Source organism: Molothrus ater, chromosome 3, assembly GCF_012460135.2.
Source record: "Molothrus ater isolate BHLD 08-10-18 breed brown headed cowbird chromosome 3, BPBGC_Mater_1.1, whole genome shotgun sequence".
NCBI lineage: Eukaryota > Metazoa > Chordata > Aves > Passeriformes > Icteridae > Molothrus > Molothrus ater.
Window position 1 is genome coordinate 16,305,611 of NC_050480.2, and position 21,757 is coordinate 16,327,367.

The 21,757-nt window shown below is 40.1% G+C and overlaps 1 protein-coding gene across 12 annotated transcripts in view; it reads right to left on the reverse strand.

Annotated features, from left to right (window-relative positions):
• EHBP1 (EH domain binding protein 1) overlaps positions 1-21,757 on the reverse strand; it is a 205,539-nt gene that overhangs the window by 141,477 nt on the left and 42,305 nt on the right. For all 12 annotated transcript variants that reach the window (XM_036380064.2, XM_036380063.2, XM_036380060.2 and 9 more), the window contains exon 5: positions 18,005-18,058. In XM_036380064.2, the coding sequence (XP_036235957.1) occupies positions 18,005-18,058 (54 nt within the window). The remainder of the gene's footprint in view (positions 1-18,004; positions 18,059-21,757) is intronic.

The following is a 21,757-nucleotide window of genomic DNA, read 5'->3' on the forward strand; positions in this document are numbered from 1 at the left end:
CTCTGGAATGAGGCCAGAGACATCTAAGTAGTGCACTCTGTTCTCTTCCACTCCCTCACAGAAATTATGGACTCCCCTTCGCAGCCAATTTCCTCCTCCTTCTCTGTCTGGGCCCAAGCTTCAACCACTACAAAACAATGTTCCCCTGTTTCTCTCCAGGGCCCATTCTCCATGCATCTACCCCAGGCTCCCTGAGGCCTCCCAGACCTTTAAGGCTTCACTTTTACACATCCAGGATGAAAACCTGTCCTTTCTGCTTCGATTCTGGGAAAATTCCACTCTGTCCCCACTTTGCATATGAACTCGGGTGCACTCATTTCCTCCAGGCTCAGCCCCTCCGCGGTGCCGAGGGGCTGCCACTCCCGAGGGCATTGGCATATCAGCACTGCTCAAACTACCTGGCACAAGTCAGAGAGCTGCCCTGAAAAATGCAGAAATGTTCCATGGCACAGGTTCTCCCCGGTCTAAACCTGAAACTTTAAACTGGGCATTGGCAAGTCACACAGCAGGTATGTCACGTGTTACATCACTTCCCTCTCTTCAAAACTATCTAAATTTATTAGTATTATTAGACTTGCACAATTTATAACTCATAAAAATAAGTGCTACAAAGTAAATACCAGTTTCAAATAATTAGTTTTTACACATTCTTTTAAAAGGATTATTCTCCACATTCCAGCTACCCCATGACCATTCCTGGAGTGCTACAGGCACAAGCGCAGTCAACAATTCTAAAGCTCCCCTAGAAATAAATTCACATGTATACAAAAGGCAAAGATGTTCCCAATGGCTTGTTTATTAATATATCATGTTGCCATCTAAAACAAACACAAAACTAAATTAATAAACAAAGAATATCTCAAATGGAAATATTTTCTTCTCTACTTCTTGGCTGTGAAGTAAACATAACTTAGGGATTTTTAAAAAAATCTCAGCACTAATTAAGTTAATATTTGATCCATCTATATTTTAAAATATTCCACAATAAAAGGAAATTTAAAAAACAAAACTAAAAAACCTGACAAACATAAGCAGATTTAATCTCATGATTATTGTTATGTAGAAGCACTTATGAGACATATGCATTAATCAATTATCAGAAAGTAGTGCTTCAGTCCCAGGTAGTCAGCAACAGCACTCGTATAATATTACAGAGAGCCTGATGTTTTGGCAAAACTAGAGCAGGAAAAAATGAAACTAAAAGGCATATTGTACATGTGACCTACAGGACTGGGATTATTACCTCTAAGCTTATTAAGAGTAAAAGCTGTCAGTCGGACCACCCCACAACCAGGGAGGAAAACTGAGATTACTCAGCAGCAAAAGGCATAAAAAAGGAGACGTGTCTTCTCGGAATGGACGGAGGCAGAGAGTGAACCACAGCCCTGCTTCAGCTATCTGAGCAGTAATTGGCTCACAGGAGCGACTGCCACGTTAAGGCATTATCATTATCTAGCTCACATAACTGGAAATTCACGCTCTGTTCTTTAAATTGGCTTAACCAGCAGCATCTGCAGCACTTTAATTAATTACAGCAATTGGCGTACCTTAAAAGTAGATGCACAGATCTGAAATGATAATGCCCCATGAGTAATAATTGTAAACTAGCATTAAACCAGACCTATCCTAAACAAAAACTAGGGTATACTGTTGGGCTTCAACAGAAAACAAGCTTCAACCTAGTAATTATTATTGTCTGCCCAGGTTCACCAACAGATACTACAATTCTATGTGACACTTTACATCCAATTAGCTCAGGAATGCAGAAGCTCACAACATGTACAGCAAAAATCTGTTCAAGTTTGATGCTCTCCTGTCAAAATTTGCTAAGGCAAATTTGGGGTTCCTTGATAGATAAACTTTGAGTAAAAATCATAACAGGGACTGATTGTCACTATTTATTTTTAGTACACTGCTTTTAAAGAAATACAGAAGCCAGACATTACAGTAAGCTCAGAAAGAAGTTTTTTTTTGACAGCCATTAGCTTTGCTTCAGTAAAAAAATCCACAGGCACTGTACATAAATGTGGATTTATTTTCTTTCCTGATATCTGCAGCTCTAAAATACAGAATAATTACTTGGAAAAAAATTTGGAGACAAGAAGTTAAAAAACTCTTTTGTTCCTTTTATGTATAGCGACTTGAAATCTTTACTTAGAAGAAAATAGTTTTTAAATCCTGACAGTGAAATCCAGGTACACATCCCGGAAAAATCTAAAAGCTGCTCTTCATACCATTTCCAGCCAGAACACAAAACACTATCAAGATTTGTTGTGACTTGCTTCTGTACAATTTCTGGTTTAAAGACAGATTTTACATTTAATTAGCACCATGCTGCAAAACGGGACACAAGAATTTTAACCAGGCATCTTGCGTGTAATGGCAGTTTAAACATTTAAATAGCTCAGTGCTACTAAATTAATCAAATCTGATCCTCAAATTCATAGGTAATTTAGGGGTCAGAATACCTTGTTTAAAGGCCACTACCAAACCAAATGTGAACTCCCCATTTATCAAACACCAGTCTTATCTTTTACAGCCATGTGAAAGAATGAAGCACAGCTTTCTTGATTCTAGTAAGATGTGAAGTTTTGAACATATTTTTAACCCAAAGAAACCCACAACCAAAAACTCAACTAAGGGATGACTGGTTTTAAGTTGCAAAAACTTTAACCATCTAATAAAAATAGATGCTGCAGCACAAAATACACCTTTGTGCAATGTTGTCCCGTGCCCATTTCTGAAAGCATGACTGTTCTCCTTGTAACTCACAGAACTCAAACGGAGGCACAACCTCAGCAAAGCAGAGCACAAGCCCGAACAGCTAAAATACCAAGGCTGATGTAGCAGCAAAAACCAAAACCAGCAATCTTATGTAGCAACTCACACCACAGAGACATGCAAAAGGCAGCCAGAGGAGAAAAATGCCTTTTCTAAAGCAGCGAAACCAGTGACTGTGTTTATATACTCCGTGGCTACTGTGTCTGGGCTGTGCAGACAGCAGTGAAGCTTCACTGGTATGTGTAATTTTAAGACATGAATATCTGTGCTCAGAAATACTCTGATAACATGTTTATCTTGGGTGTACAGACAACAACTGCATGCACAAATAAACAGATACAGTCAATGTAATGACGTTCATCTCCTGAGTAAATCTTAATTTATAAATCCCAATCTAGAAACAATATGTGCTGCTACTAAAGCACCAGCCTCTGAGGAAAAATGGCCACAGTGCAGGAAAAATAAAATAATAAAATAATAATTCTTATCTAAGACTGATAGTTATTCTACACAGTCACCCATTTCTGATGGAGAGGGATCACAAGTGCACAATACAAGTTATTCGTTGACTAAATATCACCCTGAAATGCCTGGCTATAAAGGTTGGAAGGATTAACACAAAAGGTCCCACTCCAAGACAAATGTCTCCTTCATAGTTCAGTTCACAGCCATCACAACTGCTCAGTCAGGCCTGCATCCCTGAGCGCCAGGCATATACCTGCTAACCAAACACACCAAAGACTTGGAAAATCTCTTGTTGATTCTGGCATATTTTTAGAGGAGATTTGAATTACCACCACAGAGAAACAGATTTTTTAAACATGCAAAGATCCCAAAGAGTTTCTGCTTCAAATCTCAGCACTTTCTGAAGCAACTTCCACAGAGGAATTACAAATTTGCCAGGCTGGAATGATTCACATGCCACTTCCTCCCTTCTCCTCATTCAGTCTCTCACCTTTTCTAGCAAAAAAAAGTGAGACAAAGAACAGCTCCTCCCCAGTTTTAAACTGCTTGCAGAAGCCTCACACGATTTAACTACACATTTATATAGAGGACTCTTTTCAAAATAAATAAATTAATTAATTAGCATGCACTAAAACATGTTGGGGTCCGGTGTAACAATAAAATCACTTTGTGATTTTTCCAACAAGCCGTAAGTTTTAGGGGAAAAAAATTGCTACTGCAATGCATATTTCTAAATATGCATTTGGATTTAAACATTCTTGTCTAATAATTACACTCTTTCACATGGCCTCACATTTCAGAAACTATTTGAACTGTGCTTATCTTCTTTTATTTTCAGTAACAGACTACAGCATGAAAACTAAGATTTCTACAGGAGCAAGGGCTGAATTTTAGTGCTAAATATTTTATCCTACTGGATGGTAAGGATATTTTTTCTACTCCCTCTACTGGCATACTTTAAAAGCAAGTAAAAAACCTGAAGGGCATTCTAGCTTGCAAAACATAATGAGAAAATATTTTTTGTAACCTCAAAATAATTGTTTGCACAACTCAGCAAAACATTATTCTTAAATCTTGGGGATTTCTAAGCTATCAACAAATTTTTGGCAGATTTCTTTATTGTAAAAATTAACTGAACACCTCAAAAAAAAAAAACCATCCTGGACACTCTGTGTGAGAATTACTATCAAGTAGTCCCATCACCTGTCCCTGCTCTGATCAAAACAGGTCGCTCCCTCAAACATACTCCATGGCTAAAAGACCCGAAGAGTGATCTGCTGTGGAAGAGAAATCTACACGATTACCACAAGTCTACATAAATAAGCGAAAATATCCTGAGCTTAACGAGTTGCTACTTAAATGTTGGACAGTGCTCTGTGAACCATTTTATATTAAAATTGGATAGTTCTAAACATCACACATACAAGAAGTATTGTTTGACACAGTGCCATTTTGATGATAAATTGCAATCTACAGCTCAAATAATTCTAGCCAGGGATTAACATTTCAGAGGCTGAGCCAGAGATTATGTGTGTGGATCTTGAATTTCATCATCTCCCTTCGGCACAATACCTCATTCTTCCTTTTTTCATCTATTCTCTCATGAAGGGTCAGGAAAGCTTAGCCTTGCTGTTTCATTCATTTCATCTCTACATTAACCAGATACCTTGCAGTCTTTAGTTCTTACGTGTTATTCCATTACAAATACTCCAGCCACACTGCACTGTGCTCCGGCTAATGAGGCATGTACCAAATCAAAGGCTGCCATCAAGTGGCTGTAGCACACTGCCAGCACTATGCAAAGTTAGTGCTCTGCACTGCTTTCACCAGGACACACTGTTCAGGGTGCATTAAACTCTGCCCTGATTTAAAGCTTTGGGGGAAATCCAGATGCTAAGAGATGGTGGTCCCACTCCATTTAATTTCCTTCCTTTCAAATTCTAAGGTCCAGCCTAATATCTGGCACCACCATGCAGAAGATGTTCCTGTTTCTCGCCAGTCTGGATCAGCAGGCTTCAGAATTTCTGCCATCGCATTGCACCAGTGGAGACCAGCCTCAATAACCAGTCAAAAGCTCCCCAGCTAGCAGTGGGGCAAGAAGGGTGTCACAGAGTGGAGGTTTCACACAAGATGGGGGGAATAAACAGTTTCTTGTGCCACCATACCCAGTTTCAAATCAAAATGCATTAAAGATTGTTAATCCCTACTCATCCTGAACTTGAAGATGATGTGAGAACTCTTTGTTGCAGTGATAGTCATGAATATCTTCAGCATTACTCAGCAGTTTGAAGCAACCATGCCCTGATAGATCATTCTTCAGCACAAGCATTCCATCCCACCCACACAACTGGCCTTTCCATACAGCTACTGAATTGCCACATACCATCAGCTCTAAACCACAGCCTGCTACTCCAACTCATCTTTGCCTGACGGTAGAAAAACAACCAACCACAACCAAAGTAAAACCCACTTTCAAAGAATCACAGATTCACCAAATGGGCGAGGTGGGTAAGGACCATAGTTGGGATCATCTAGTCCAATCCCACTGTTCAAGCAGGGTCCCCTCAGAGCATGTTACTTAGGACATTGTCCAGATGGATGTCCATCTCCAGTGAGGGAGACCCCAGCACCTCTCTGGGCAACCTTTCTAGTACTTAGCCACCATCACAGTAAAGTTTTTCCTCCTCATGTTCAGGTAGGCCTTCCTTTGTTCCAGTTTCTGCCTGTTGCTTCTCATTCTATTGCTTGACACCACCAGGAGGAGCCTGGCTCCATCCTCCAAATACTGATATATGTTGATAAGACCCCCTCACAGACTTCTTCAGCCCTAAAGAGGCCCAGCTCCCTCAGCTTCCATCATAACTGAGGTGTTCCAGTCTCCACAACATCTCCAGAGCCCTCCTGTGGATTCACTCCAGGACTCTCTTGTACAGAGGGGCCCAAAAATGGACACAGCACTCCAGATGAGGCCTCTCCAGAACTGAGAAGGGCAGAATTACCTCCCCCAACTTCCTTCTTCTCACTTTTCAGTGCAACAAGACAGATTTTTTTCCCCCATGAACAAGAGTGGTGTCTTTCTAAAAATTGTGACAGTTTTGCTCTTATAGAGGAAAAGCTTTGCACATGCCATGGGACAGAAAAGCTTTGCATGGTAGGGATGAAACTAAAGATTACCCAGATGTGTCTTCCCAGATCATGTCCATCCACAGCATGACTCCCAGCAATTCACCTGTCATGTAAAATAACACCTTCCATCTTGCAGTTTCAATGAAAATACCAAGAAAATATGATTTGAGTGTAATTGATGAAGACAGACACAATTCCCTTCATTTCTGAAAGGGTTTGGCTCCAACGTATAAAAAGCTGAAGAGCCATGTTCTCCCTGCTGCCCACAGTGCCTGACCATCCAGTCTCCCTTGGTCTCCCCTTGCCATTGTCATTAGCCATGTTTTGCATCTTGGACTTCTCATTTTCTGATGGTAGTCATTTTCTATGTTATTTTTGTATTATTTTCAGAATTTATTTAGCACTTGGAAGTGGAAAGCACTACCAAATCTCACATTTCAAATAACTTCTCACTCTTCAACAGGAGAAAAAAAAAAGCAAATATAACTAATTTTCATTTCAGGGATCTACTTTACAGATAAAAATAGGACACAATTCTTCACCTCATTTTCAGCATCACTTCTGGTTTGGTAAATATTGTATGTGTTCTTTGAATTTTGTGCTGTGTTTTCTTGAGACTGTTTCATGGAGTTGTTTTGCTTTAGGGAAGAAACCTTTAAGAGTTTCTTTAATCTTATCCCTTGCTGAGCAGAATACTCTTATAGTAGAAATCATTAAAACTATATTATAAAAACTGAGTCTTTAAAGAAAATCTCTGAAAACTAGTAAGTCTATTTATTTTTGCCAGATGAAGTCCTCAGAGTCAGACACAGCTGTTTGTTATCTCAGGCTATGCTGCACATGGTATTAAAACAAACTTGGAAAACCTGCCATCCATCCTGCTCAGTCTGCCATTCTACCACACTGCCAGGAAGGGCAGGTTGGTTTGATCTCAGTTCTAGTCTACAGAAAACCCTCCAGAAGCAGAAATACTGCTATTTAACAGTGCAATGTAACACACAACTGTACCATCTTCAGCCTGTACATGAATCATGCTTTCTATATCTACATCTGTATCTCTATCATTGCTGAAGTATAGTGCTGTGGTTAAGGAATGGCTGTCCCTGATTCAGTGTTCACACTGAGACTCTCCAAACCATGCTGCACTCGCTCCCTGCCCCCTCCTGTCTGAGGATTTGCCCACTGGAAACTGGAGCTGCATTTACCCTAAAAGAATTTCCTGTGGTGGTCATTCCTCCTCTCAACTCACATACCCGTGTTGCCAGGGCAGAGGTGGGTTTTCCATCCCACTTCCTCCTGTCCTCCATCTGGTCATGCAGGTAAAACCCCAGGGTTCCTTGTGGTGTGAACCCCCTCTCTCAAGCAGGGCATGCTTGCTCCCAGTAGCAGAGACTCTGGTCTGCACTGGTGGGACACGGGACGTTTCCTCTCCAACTTGCTCGAGTCTTTCCAGTCTGTCCACAGTCTTGGACTGTCTTTCCACAGCTGAGACCCAAGATGTTAGGGAGGCAGAGAGATGGTTTTCATATTGCTGGAGTCAGGCAGTCACCTGAAGCACTGCTTGTTCTCCTTTCATTGACATCAATGCCAGTGAGCTGGCACACAACAATGGCATGCTCTGTACAAATTTCCACCATGAGGATTGTGACCCCTGGACCTCATCTGGATCTACAGGGGACTCCTGTAATCCCTTACAGATTATGTCCAGCACAGCTGACTGTCTCAGGTACCAGCTACCCCTCCTCTGTGGCATTCCACCTGCCTGTGTGCACCACTAGATCATCCTTGGGAGACCTTTGCTGCACACCTGGCAGGAGTGGCCTCCAGAGACTCAGAGTTTCTGTCCTCTTCCCAATCCCCTTGGCAATGCCCACATTCCAGGGATCCCAGGTGCTTGGCTTCCATAGCATGGGCCATGATACCCCAGCATTGGAGCAGCCAGGTCACCAGGGACTCCCCAGTCTGGCGGCTGAAATCTTAATCTGACAGCTCTGTCTGGAATATGGATCAGGTGATTATCTCTGGCCCTGCCTCTTCCTCCTGTTGTGAGGACCTTGCTTCCTCTTCATCCCTCACTATGCAAACTGATTTGGTCTTGGATTTCTCCTTCTGTACAGGACCGACTGCAACAGGCTGTTCCTCTGGTTCAGCTCAGTTTGAGTGGCCACGGTGCCTGTAGGTCTGATTTCCCCCGCCTCCTCCTCCCCCTGAGGGTGCTGTCCAGTCATGAACTGTGTCTGGTGAAGAGCAGCCAGGACCCAGAACACTGCAATAAGTTGCTCCTCTCTGGAGTTGCCACAGCATTCTCCTTGCAAATACTCTGTCACGTTACCAGGGTCCCATTGTTGTTCAGGGGTGAACCTCCAAACCACTGGAGCAGAGAATTTCCCCAAATACTGGCCCATTTTCTCCCACATTCCGTGGCACTCATGACTGTCCAACCCTTGGGCAGATCTTTGAGTGACTTTCCCAGAAATCTCTGTCTTGACTCTAAGCAGGTGTGGACTGCACTGAGAAGGCACAGCAGACACAGCAACAAGAAAATGCTTTCCTTAGCATCCAAGGGAAATACAAAATTCTCAAAAGCTATTGTAACAGGCCTGAAGGAGGAAAAGGAGTGAGAAGCTAGAGAAAATCATCCTCCTCTGTTCCCCTCCCAGACTGCAAAAATTAACCCTGTCCTGACCAGAACAGGACATACAGTCCACTGTGCTCAGAACAGCAACTTTTGAGTTCAGGGATGCAACTCTCTATGAGTCATACATTTGGCAAAAATTCAGTTTATTCTTATATTTATGCTAGTATGTGGAAACAGAGAAAACAGTGATAAGCTACAAAATGCCCTTTACAGCAACTTATTCATTACCATTTTATTCAGGCAATCTTTGCAGCCAAGACTCAGTTTGCCACCATACTTCAGCTAAACCAGAAAAAGTTTGTTTCTACTGCCTGTCAAGATTCAAGAAGCCATTTGGCTCAGATATTGATAATGCAAAACAATAAGAAAGGAGAATCTTCACAGGAAAAACACAATGTGATGGTGTAGCATCAATTCAGAATGAAGAATATGCTGGGAGGGAAATGAATGAAATGGCATCAATTAAGTTATGGAGGTCAATTAATTTCTATTATATTAAACTCTATTAAGTCAGCTAACAACCAAAGATAAGAGGCTGAAAGAAATAACACTCAGAGCTATTACACTGCCAGATGGTTTTCCTAATAAGAAGGGTTTTCAGGAAGCCAGAACTCTTATTTTCCTGTCAGCTGGCTATAGTTCTGCTGCTGGCCACTGTTTTTAAATAATATGCTCTCAGTTAAATTACAACTGCTTGCATGTACAATCCTATCCAGTTACTTAATGCAGAGCTACATTTTACACAATAATGGATATTTTAATTCTTTTTTTGACACATATTTCCGTACCTTGAGCACAGGCAATTGCAAGGTATTATCTCAAATCAACCAAAATATTCAATTTGACTCCCAGATTATCTGCCTTTGAAGGTGACTTATGTCAAAACCATTTTTCATTAAATGCACTGCCATTTTTTCCATTTTCCATACTGAATATTTTGTACTACGTGGCAGCAGCATATGCTGCTGTTTTAACACCGTACAGCTACCAGGTCAAAAATGAAATTTATCCATCATAAGGCTGCCCCAGAGAGTGGTATTTTACATAATGATATTCTGAACCGCATCAAGAGCAAACACACAGACGTGACTGTATGGAGATGTAAAAACACACTCAGACACGTAAAACCAGAAAAAATGTGGCAAGCTGAACAAGCTTAAAAGCAAACACTTTCCTATTAAAAGGCAAGTTGCTTGGCTCAGCTTATGCCTGGAGTATGATTAGAACCCCACTGTAAAACAATCACCAAGACACTTTTGTGTATTTGATGTCTGAAAGAGAAACGACCTCATGCAGACTCCGGCTCCTGCATGCGCTGGCCAGTGTATTTTACTGCTGATTTCCTATGAATAAACATGTGCTAAGAATGGCTGAAACACACTGCTGGTTTTAAACATGCCTAATGTAGTATTAGAGGTTTGTTTCCAAAGCTGTCTGCCTTGTTTATCAGCTTCCCCCCTCCAGCTGGCAAGGGACACCACTGACAGCAACTCCAATCAGCTGCCTTGTACAACTTGGCTATAGGAGACAGATTCCTCCAGCAGAAAATAGCCTCCTCTCAAAAACCCAAACAAAATGATCCTAAGCAATTTAGAAAACAGTTGTACTTTACTGCTGTGAATCAATAATAACTGTATAAATTAAGTGTTGCCATGTACGTTCATGTACCATACTTTGTGAGACACAAAGCCAGACCCTCACACCCAGGATGCTCTGCCCAGAGCCCAGGATCCTCCTCTTTCCAGCTGCCACTTGCAAGACCCTCCCATGTAACTGTAGCATAAATACCAGAAAATGAGATATCTCCTTCACCAGAAAATGTTAAGCCAAAATGCTGTAATATAGTTTTCAAAATTGCCATAGCATCTGCCAAATTATATTTGATATAGATGCACTTAGTGCAGCTATTTACACAGCATCAGAAACAACACTATTTAAAGCACAGTTTGGGCACTGCATTTCATTTAGGAGATGAAGACTGAATACCAAAAGAAAATTTTCATAACTATTTTTGAAAAAACACAGTAGGGAAGACATTGATGGACTCACATTTCACTCATTCAGGATAAAAAAAGCTATTAAAAGTGTAAGAAGTTAATTAGTGGTTAGGAGTTATTTTAGCAGTTTCTCTAAAATTCTTATTTAAATAAGATTTTTGTCATCTCTCAGCTCTGCTTTGATAGGTTATTATGTATTAATGACAGAAAGGATTCACAGTAGCCCTAATTCTAGGTGATCTGGGCACAGTCTTGTTTTGGTCAGAAGGAAAATTACATTGCAGACAGTAAGTTATACATCCTAACAGGACACTAGCAGGCTTTGCCTGGGGATACAGGAGGGGCTGCAGGTCAAAATATTAATTAATTAACTGTGCTGTTCAGAAAAGTTTATGGAGCTCTTGCTCTCACAATGCCTGCCTGAAACCAGGGCTGCTTGTGCCTCCCCTTTGTGCTGGGCCTTGTAGAGGGGGAAAACACCCACAGTCTTTCACACTTGCCCTAAATACAAGTGGTAGTTTACTTGTCCTACAGCATTTGGTATAAAATTTCTCCAGCAGAACTCAAGTGCAATCCACTTCCACTATCTTCTGTACTTTTCAGAGAAGATGCCAAAACCAAGGAGATTGTTTAAGCAAGGGACTCCTGTAGGGTCAGTGTGGACACACAGGGGAGTTACCCACTCTCAGACACCCCAAAGCAGAGTGATCCACTCTGTGCAGAAGCCTCTCTCCTGCTCCTTTCCTGAGTCAGGACCCTGCCCCTGACTGTATTTCCCTTTTGGTTAAAAGTGCCCAGAAAGGCCATCATGGAGCACAGAAGGAAAAACAATATATTACTGGAAAAGCACAGGATCAGGCCTCCAAGAAAGATTTCCTACCCTGGTTCCTTTACAACCAGAGCAGCCAATCAAGACAACAATTTCTGCAAGTTTTGCTCCAAAGGCCTAATCTCAGAGATTTCTCAACTAGAACAAAGTGCTAAATATTTAATGTAAGCAAAAACTAAAAGTAAAAGAGGTTTTCTGAATCTCTATTACATTTAAAGCAGAACAAGAGTGAGACAGCTGACAAAGCAGCATTTAATTCCTAGCTATATCTAAACCAGAATACTCAGCCTAATTTACACAGGCAGCTAGTCACAGTTCACATAATCACACACAGCAGAATATGACAGGGGAATTAAAGGACCAGGAAAGCATGTCTGAACTATAAGCTATTCTAAATATATTAAATGCAGACATTTAATTCAGAAAAAAAGCTAACCCAATCAATTATTATTTTAAGCAAAAAATTCAAGCAAAACTTCAAGCAAAAAATACAAAACGAATGCATAGAGAGGCTTTAAATACTGTTTCTTAAATAAAGGAAACAGCCAATTTAAACTTAAGTTCTCATATGGTACAAAGATGCACAAGAAGAGATACCCAAGAATTTGTAATAAATTTTGATATAGCAACTGATCAGCAAGTAAGGAATTCATCCTGTTCCTATGTCAGTCTTTTCCCCCAGGTTCTTCCAGCAAATGGCATCAGCAGTACTCAGAATTTCAATTCCCTACGCTATGCTGGCATTTGCTCCCCAACATCTATTTCCAGAAACAGGTGGGAAGATTAGACTTGGGCTCTCATTCGATGTAGGGCAAAACCTGCCCTTGCAGAATTAGTGTTGCAGCAGTCTGTAGTAAAAGATATTCAACCACCCAGTAAAAAAGTATGCTTTTACCAAAATTCTGGGCTAATTACTCCTATTCAAATAAGTTTTTTCTCTAAAAGATTCATCGGGAAAACAACATATTCAGAGCTGTATCTGGTGAAAACTTAACTTTTTGCTAATACCTCATTTTATTGTATCACATTTAAAATTGGTGTCCTTTAAGACTAGAAAGAAATTCATTTCTATGTCCCACGACCTACCCTCTCTTTCCCATTACTTTCACCTTATTTGTCACCTTTATTAGTTGTGTCATGCCAGGCATTTCAAGAGAGAGAAATAATCTCCCCAAACCTGTGAGTGATAAAACATGCTCCAGGGCATTCAAAATGAGAAATCATCATAAGCAACCATGATCCAGAATTTCAGAGGCAATGGGGGAAGGGTGGACTGGGGGACATCAACTACAAAAGAACACACATGTACCAATAAAATGAAGCTGATTATGTCAATTGTTCTGTAATGTTTTCTAATGTTTCTTTTATTTTGAGCCTTTGCTGATATTTGAGTGGAAGCCAATTCAGAACTCTTTCTAGGGTGGGGTTCCTGAAGCTACACAGGAGCGACAGACAGAAGGAAAAGTCAGATCTCATTTTTTCAGCTTAAACTCATTACTCTTTGTAACTCTTCCCTGAAGGCCAGCATGAACAGCAAACTCTAGACTCCTTTTTTCTCTCATTCCAGAAGTTTCAGTGGGTCTATTCAAAAAGGCATCATTGGAAAACAGTGTCTAAAAAGGCATCAAAGCTTTTTCAAAGACTCTCTAAAAAGGACAGATGCAGAACTCAGTCCAGCTTCCTAGATTTCAGTGTAAGAACAGCTTGGAAATTCTGCCTGGAATGCTTCCCCAGGCAGGTGACAGAGTGCAAGCAGAGCTGGGCACAGCTAGCTCCTGAAAGCCATGGGCAGCAGGAGCAGAGCAGGACACTGAGCACTCACATAAATGAATCCGTAGAAAGAGAATGCTAATGACCTGCTAATGCAATCACAGAAAGTGAAATCCCACATGTAAACTGTCACATTATTGAGGTCGATTAGTCAGAGGCAGAAGGAGGGAGCCTCCAGCCACAGAGAGCAGACTGTTCTCCAGAGCTGTAATTCCTATGAAAACCAAGAGCAGCCTAAAGTGTATCAACAAAGATCTGGGCCTGAATGATTCCCCACAAGGACAATGGATCATTGGAAGAGGCTGACTGGCAGTGCTGCAGAGAGCCCACCTTAATTTATTTTTTTTAAATTGTTTAGGCAAGTGTTTGTCTGGAATTATGCTGCCTTGAAGCAACAGTACAAGACAGGTGAGGCTGCCTCCAGCTCCAACTCACAGGAATGTACAAGCAAAGCTTCAACAACAGGTGGGGCATGTTTCTCCATTCATCTGCCAAATCAGTAGGTCTGGAATTAGCAAAGACCAAGTTTTAATAGGCCTGCCACATAAAAAGAGGGCTACAGTTTGTGTCAGGAACAACAGCAATTATCGTCAGTGGAATTTCCTACTGTAAAGGGCTTGCTCACCACAGCCCTGAGCCCTGGGAATGACCTACGGACAACAGTGGCACATAAGCACAGGTGGGAAGATAGAGAAGGCTACTATGAACTTTGAAATATATTACTGTGCTAGACACACAGACATGGGCTCAAAAATAGTTTTGACAAAAAGCTGGGAAGCTTGTTTCATAGTCTGTGCAGTTTCAAGTTGGAAAACATTCCATGACTTTAAGCTTCTTTAAGAATGTAGGAAGCAACTGTCTACAAAACTGCCAGCAAACAAGTAAACATCATGGTTTGTCTTCAGTGGGTGTTCTTATGTCCCTTTCCATGCTTTGAGCGTGTTAGGAAGCAAAATGACATTTTTTCCATTGCTTCAGATACTTCTATTTGAGACAAAGTTCTTGTACATAGAGCCAGTGAAAGCTTCCACATCTTTGGACCAACTTAAACCTCCTCTCTTCCCTCCTATCCTTTTCTCATTCCATTAAGCAATCTGCAGTGACCAGGAAACACAGCCCAAAACTTCAGGTCAGCTGAACTCTTCTCAGAGGTGCAGTCTTTGTTTCAAAACTGCCCTCCCCTCCTGGCATCTCTGAGGGAGACTCGATGAGCTCAGACAGTGAAAGGAACCAAATGTGGAAACAGCAGAAACCAAGTGTGGAAACAGCATATATTCAAGTTACCCACAGAAGCAATGACAGAGAGAAGTCACTTACTAGAGAAAGGGCCTTAAAAAATAGAAGGCAACTCATCCTTGTTCATTAAATGGAATAGGAAAAATACACTAACATCAGTCTGTGAGATTTTGAAAGCCTACTACCACTCTACGCATGGGCAAGTCTTGGTCTTAGTTATGAATTTCTTGCTCTCCTACTTGCAACAGCCAACCTGAACACTCAGTGTTATTATTCAGTAGAACATAAAAAACACCAAAAGAATTCCAATAACTGCCTCATGACATAAAAGCAAATAATCAATTACACAGATTGTGGTTAAAGAGAGATTAAATTAGAGACAAGAAAGTTATCAGTAAATATACACAGAACACAGCTGTGAAGGAGATAAAGACATAGAAAAGGCTGATGGAAAATGAATACCAATATTTAAATGGTAAGAAACTGCTCTACAATCAAACTATTTATGGATTATACACACAGCAGATGACAAAGTTCACCTACTAGAATAAAAATACAGAGTGACTAAGGCAATAAAAATACAGCTAGAAAAAAAAATCTACAATAATCAAGGTAATGGATCATGAAGTAATGTACATATATCCCCAACAAGAAAAGAACCACAAAAATCAAGTATCTTGTTTCCTTTTCATTTACAGCATGGCTTTCTTGCACAATCACCTCATCACTACTTTTAAATCCCTCTGAAGGTGCAGAATAAACTTGTTTGGAATTTGGTAGCATCTGCCTGCAAAGGCATCAAACTGCAACTGTATATCTCTTCTACCTGGTCTTTGCTCAGCCATACTGAAGCATGACAAAATTATTCTGGAGACTGACTTATAATACTAATTCAAAAAAGAAACAAACTCAAAATTTCTAGCAGAATTCACATAGTTTCACAATTAAAGCATACCCCTAAGCTCTTCAGACTTCAGTATTTTGTGTTCTGAGTGTTGCTGACTAAAGAGGAGGGGAAGCCCTGCAGCCTATCAGGACAGAAAACATCCCTGCACAAAACAGAAAAGGTCCCAAAGGATTCTGAATGTCCCCATGCTTCCCAAAGGTGACCTCGTCTTGCCAGGTTAATGACAAACATGTTGTAAACCCAGGCAAAATACACTTTAGGCCCGAAGAGGGTAAATGCCTATAATTTAAGGTGTGAAGAGAACAACCTCCTGCCTCCCTAGCTCCCCTGTTTTTAACAGGCAGGTGTTCCATGCTCTGGAAAGTCAGCCAGCCATTGGAGCACCCGTGACTTGCTCGAACCGATGAACATGTTTTCATCCACCACTAAGTGGAGCTGTTACCCAGGGAAAAGAGTTTCTCCATCTCTTCCAGCATGAAGGGGAAAAAAAAAAAAAGGGAGAAAGAGGTGATTGAAAGCAGCCAGTTTTATAGTTTCTTTAGCTCTCAGTAATTTTTGTGCTAAAGCTATTAAATATATAATTCTGAGGATACTACTTCTATATTCTCCAATCAAAGAATAAACATCTACCTACCAGTGACTATTTGGCAGTTCTTGTGAGATGAACTAACATAACAGCACAACTGAGGTTATGAAGAAGTTCCCACACAACAGAAGATTGCCCTGCACGGCTCAGCAAAGGTGTGAGGCAGAGAGCAAGAGCAGAAGGCAGCAGATGATCTGCTGCCCCCTCTACATGGAATACACTGACACGTAAAAAAGCAGGACCCAAGCTCAGTCTACATGCCCCATATAAAATCCTGAAAAAAAAATCATCTGCAACGTCACAGGAAATCCAGCTATACCCAGAGGGGCTGGCTGAGAAATACACTGACATTGTTTTATCCACAGCTACTTGTATGGTGACAACTGGATGGAGACTTCCCTGATTAAAATAAACTACGTGAGAAAGAAAAGGAAACTCCAGGAAACAGTAACTAAACTATGTTTTGTGTTAACAAGTGTCATAGGTGAAAATAGAAACTTGACATTGAAAACAAAAGTATAAATAAAGCACTTTGCTTTCAGCCCTTTTAAATGTTCAGTTACTGGTGATAGGAATAAACCTTAGCTTTAGATATTCAAATCACTTTCCAATATTGACAAGAAAAAGAAGCATTTTTAGGTCAAAAAAGATATGCAAAATCCATTGCTTCCCCACACTTCAGTGCTATGTGGTACTACTTGGTAGAAAAGCAATTTCGTTTTGTTTAAAAACAACATTAAAATTGTTTTTTAATGTTACTGAGAAACAATCCTTAATGAAACTATATTAATGAGCAATAAACACTGTCTTGATACCACAATCCTTTAAAACATATTTGAAGATGAAGTTTCTTTTTCAAGAAAACCCTGGGTAAAGCAGCTTCCCCTTTTTCAGCCAGGCAGCCCTGGAGCGGAAGCTGCTGCCCGGAACAGAGAAGGGAAAGGAAAAAAGTACTTCATGCAGCACTTGCTCTATGCAATGTCCAGCAGTGCACTTTGGCAAAGCCTGTTGTTTGTGCAGCCCTCAGGAACTCAGCTCTCTTGGAGAAGTTCTGGGAGCTCCTGCCTTGGAGGAGTTGGAGACTCACAGGAGCAGCTTTTGGGTTTTCATTGGGGCACAGGACATGCAGAGGGATCCCAGGGAGCAGCTCATGACACTCCTCGCTGCTGGTCCCACCTTCCCATCCTCCCCAAATTCCTCATCCATCCAAGGCAAGCAATGAAGCTCTGCTCTCCCCTAGAGAGTGGCACTCAGGCCCAGAAGGGTGTGCTGCCCTTTGGGACATACAGATGTCACAACCCAGCTCTGACTCGTTCACTGCCCTGCTCAGACACAAATAATGTGTCACAGCCCATAAAACAGTGAGTCATGACCCAGCTCTAACTTGTTCACTCCACTGCTCACAGCACACTAATGCAAGGCAGACTGAGGCTAACAGGGAAGGAGTTTAAGCAGTGTAGTATAGCACTCCCCTCTCCTGCATTGTAACATAGGTATTTATTGTACAATAGGTATTTTAATAAGCCTTCATGACTACAGAGCTAGGATTTATGGTGGTTCAGCTGCTCAAATTTTATTCAAGACTTTTTCAGCATCTGGACACCTTTTAGTCTTTTTAAATTATTAAATCTTATATGTATAAAAAAACCAAAACAACATTCCAGCTTACATTCTCTATGACAAACATCCATTCCTTGTCTTCAAACTCTTCAGCGTGGGGATCCTAGAAAAACAAACCAGAGAATTTGAGTCTAAATATAATCCAGCATGCAAGAGACTGCAAAACAGCCAAGATTTTCATATACTCTGAATTATTTTTACCCACAGAAGATGCCAGAGAGAAATATTTTAGCTAGGATGTAGGCTTTATGGGATGTCCACTAAATGATGAACAAGTTAGGGTAAAACTGCCAATGAGGATTTAATAGAGACTCCTAAAAATACAAACTTGAGGTTGATGCTGATGAAGGCCTGTAATTCTGTTTCCTTTCATCCAGCAGGAAAAAAAAAAAAGATAAATCTCTCTTTAATTCTCAAGTTCCACGTCCCAAATAAACAAAACAAATCCAAATCTTGCAGACAACAGTGGAGGGAGCCACTTGCTTCCACCAGGAGTGAGAAGATGCACACCCCAACCTCCCTAGGCCCAGAATCTACAGGCACAAGCAGAGATCCAAAGTCACAGCTTCAGCACAGCACCTCCTTCCACTACAGATTTCTTAAATACTTATCTTGAGTTCACAACATTTCTATGGTATCACATGTGAGGATCAGAAAACATTTTCACCAACAGGAAGAAAAATAACAATGAAGTTCATATATTTGGCACTTTTTTTTTTTTTTAATTTAATGAGCTTTCAGTCTGCTGGAGTGGTCTGTATTGTTGTTGTCTGAAAGTAAAATAACACTGGAGAAGGCAGTAAGTTATTCCTCTCAAGCCTCTATCAAGGATCCTACTTTAAACAAAATACTTTTTTTTTTAAATAATGAATCATCCAGTCCAAGTTCTGAACAACTTCAGCAAAACTTCTACTCCTCTTGCAAAATAGATTCTCACATTAAGAGAATGTGTCTTGAGTCTTTCCTTTTATATGAAACCTGCTTTTGCTATACCTCAATCCTATCCTATTATTTCTAGTTACAGGAAAACACTAATTACTCCTCTGTCCCTGATGTTTGCATGCTCTGGGTGTTTGGAGGTAAATGTCACTTCCATATCATCAGCATTTCCCAACACCATATATGAGACCCCTCAGCATCTCAGTTTTCTTGCTACTATTTGGCAACTGGTCCTGACACTACAGCAAGCATGGTAATTCCATCTTGCTGCTCTAAATTAACAAAATGCTTCAAGATACTTTGCTCCCACTTTATATCTATTAGTACCATCCTTTTTTTTTTTTCCAGAATGCTACCAGCCTCACATTTAATCTTCTCGACTCACCTTACCTTAGTCTTTGCTTTCACCCTTGTTTCACTTCAGTTTTGTTTTGAAGTAGACAGAGGTACTGTACCACTTTTTAACTAGTTCTCTTTGAATACACAAAATATTTTGTAAGTTACAAGTTTATAGCATCAATAACAAGAGAAAAGTTGTAGTTTTGGGTTTTTTTAAATTTTTCCAGGACACAAAAAACTCGGGAAGGGTGCTCTTAAATAAACCTCCTCTTTGGATGAACTACAATAATACCTCTAGGGGGATATTATCCCATCCCCTCCTGTGCATCCTTCCTCCAAAACCCAGCCAAGTGAGTTTCCCACACAGTCCCCCTGTAAAACACTAAAAGTGAAAGAATATAAGATGTTGCTAAAAACTTATGTCAAAACTGATGATTCATTTTTATACATGAGTAAATCTTTTAAGAGGTTTTTTTAAAAAAAGACTAATTTAAATACTGCAAATGAGTTTCAAAACATGCTGTACCAGTAACCATAAGGACAGAAGGGGAAGCAGATACATACAAAATTATACTGAGGTATCTCCATGTTCCAATTAATGTCTTGTACATATCAGATTATGTAATTATATCTCCATCACACTAATCAGGTATGTGGAATTCTGCATTATGTAAATAAAGCACAATACCTGTGGGTTTGGTGTATACTATATAAATTCTACAGATGTAACTAACTTTCTGTAATCCAGCTATTAAATACTTAAAATTTTTAAGAGTTAACCTGGGGCAATTACCTTTCTGTTTAATTGCTTCCTTTGATACAGCATGAAATGACATAATGAGATTTAGTGGGATCATTAACCACTTTATGTTTTAATAAGCTACTCCAAAATAAGTGACTCAACTCTTAAATATTTCATCCTGCTCAATTTTTTCCCCTACCTCCCCCAAAAGCCATTAGGACAAGCTTGCAGGCTGACCTAAAACTGCTTCCAAAGTCAGGGTCCAATATTTTATCCCATGTAACAAACAAAACATTCCTTGTTTTGTTTCTGCAAGGCAATCATCTATAAAGCCAAACCAAGCTCTCTGTCAGTGGCAATAAAACTCACACCTCTGAGGGCTACAGAGCCAGGTGCTCTGCTGAGTATTTCTGATCATCTGACAGAGCAAAATAACACTGTATAATGCAAAGACTCCTTCATGTTCAACATTTTAGCACACACTTGAAAGCAAGTTGTGAACACTTCAGGAAGATAAATGCAGTGTATTGCCCCAAACAGCCCTTAAAAGCTTCAAGGACTTCTCTAATGAAGAGCCTTACCAAATGTTCAGAGAGTATGAAATATGCTGATATACGAACACTTTGCATATGTGTAGGATATCTCAGATTTAAAGGCAAATCCAGATTTTTTTTAAAGCCATATTTTTTGCCACTTTTAAAATGTCTCCAGAAAGAGAAAACCCTGAATAATTTTTAAATACATAAGCCTCAGCATTTCCTTGCAACAGACACATAAGTGGCTTCACTCTTCCACTAAAATGCTTTTATCAGAAACACAAGGAGCAGCATAGAGAGTCCTATTTCTAATTAACTTACAACTTTATTAAGTGGTCACGTAAACAGATACTTGTATGATTATAGTTATACCAGTTTCTTGTATGATTACAGTTACAACACAGTTTCTATTGCAAACAACATGTTACATTTGGGACTAATATTTCCTCATGTAGTCTCCATAACAGGTGTTGTTTTTATAAATCTGGCTAATCTTTCATCTTATTTTGGATTTGAAGAAAGTAAATACCAATAAAAAAAACCCACAACACCAGATACTTCCCTCACTGGCTAATCTATATTCTCCATTCATTCCCCACATAAAACTCATGTGATGTACCTAGCAAACTATTATTTGAGGACTACAGCATTGGTAACTATGTTTTATGAAAAAAATGCTATTCCAAAGAAGAATAACTCCGGGTGTAATGGTTATAGCAGCCTTTGGAATGCTTCAATTCTGCATGAAAGCACTCTCTGGTAACAGGGCACACAAAATCTCAGCTCACCTGCAAGCAGATACCAGCAGAGAATACCTAAAGTCAAGAGTTACAAACAGACCTCATTCCCATTTCCTAAAAGCAAATGATAATGAAAATTACCTAAAACGATCAAGGAACAAATTGCCTCAGATCTGGCTGTAACATGAGGGGAGGTGGCAAGAGATTTTTTTTTTTTTGATAATGCATATTTGCTTCACCAGTGTACCACAGATGCAGAACTACACTCCATCCAACATTCACTATGGTCTCACCATTAATTGAGAACTGTAAGTATTAGTACAAATGGATTGAACAGCTTGTTGCTCCTCCCCATTTTACTATGTTAGAAAAGAATCATCATTTTTAGTACCAAGACATGGGTCCCATTTTCTTGTCTCAGTTTGATGCTCCTTTTCAGCATCTTTAACTAAGTTTTAGAGCCTTTTTTCTCTACCCTTTTTTGTCTCATAAGATGACCTTAGTGT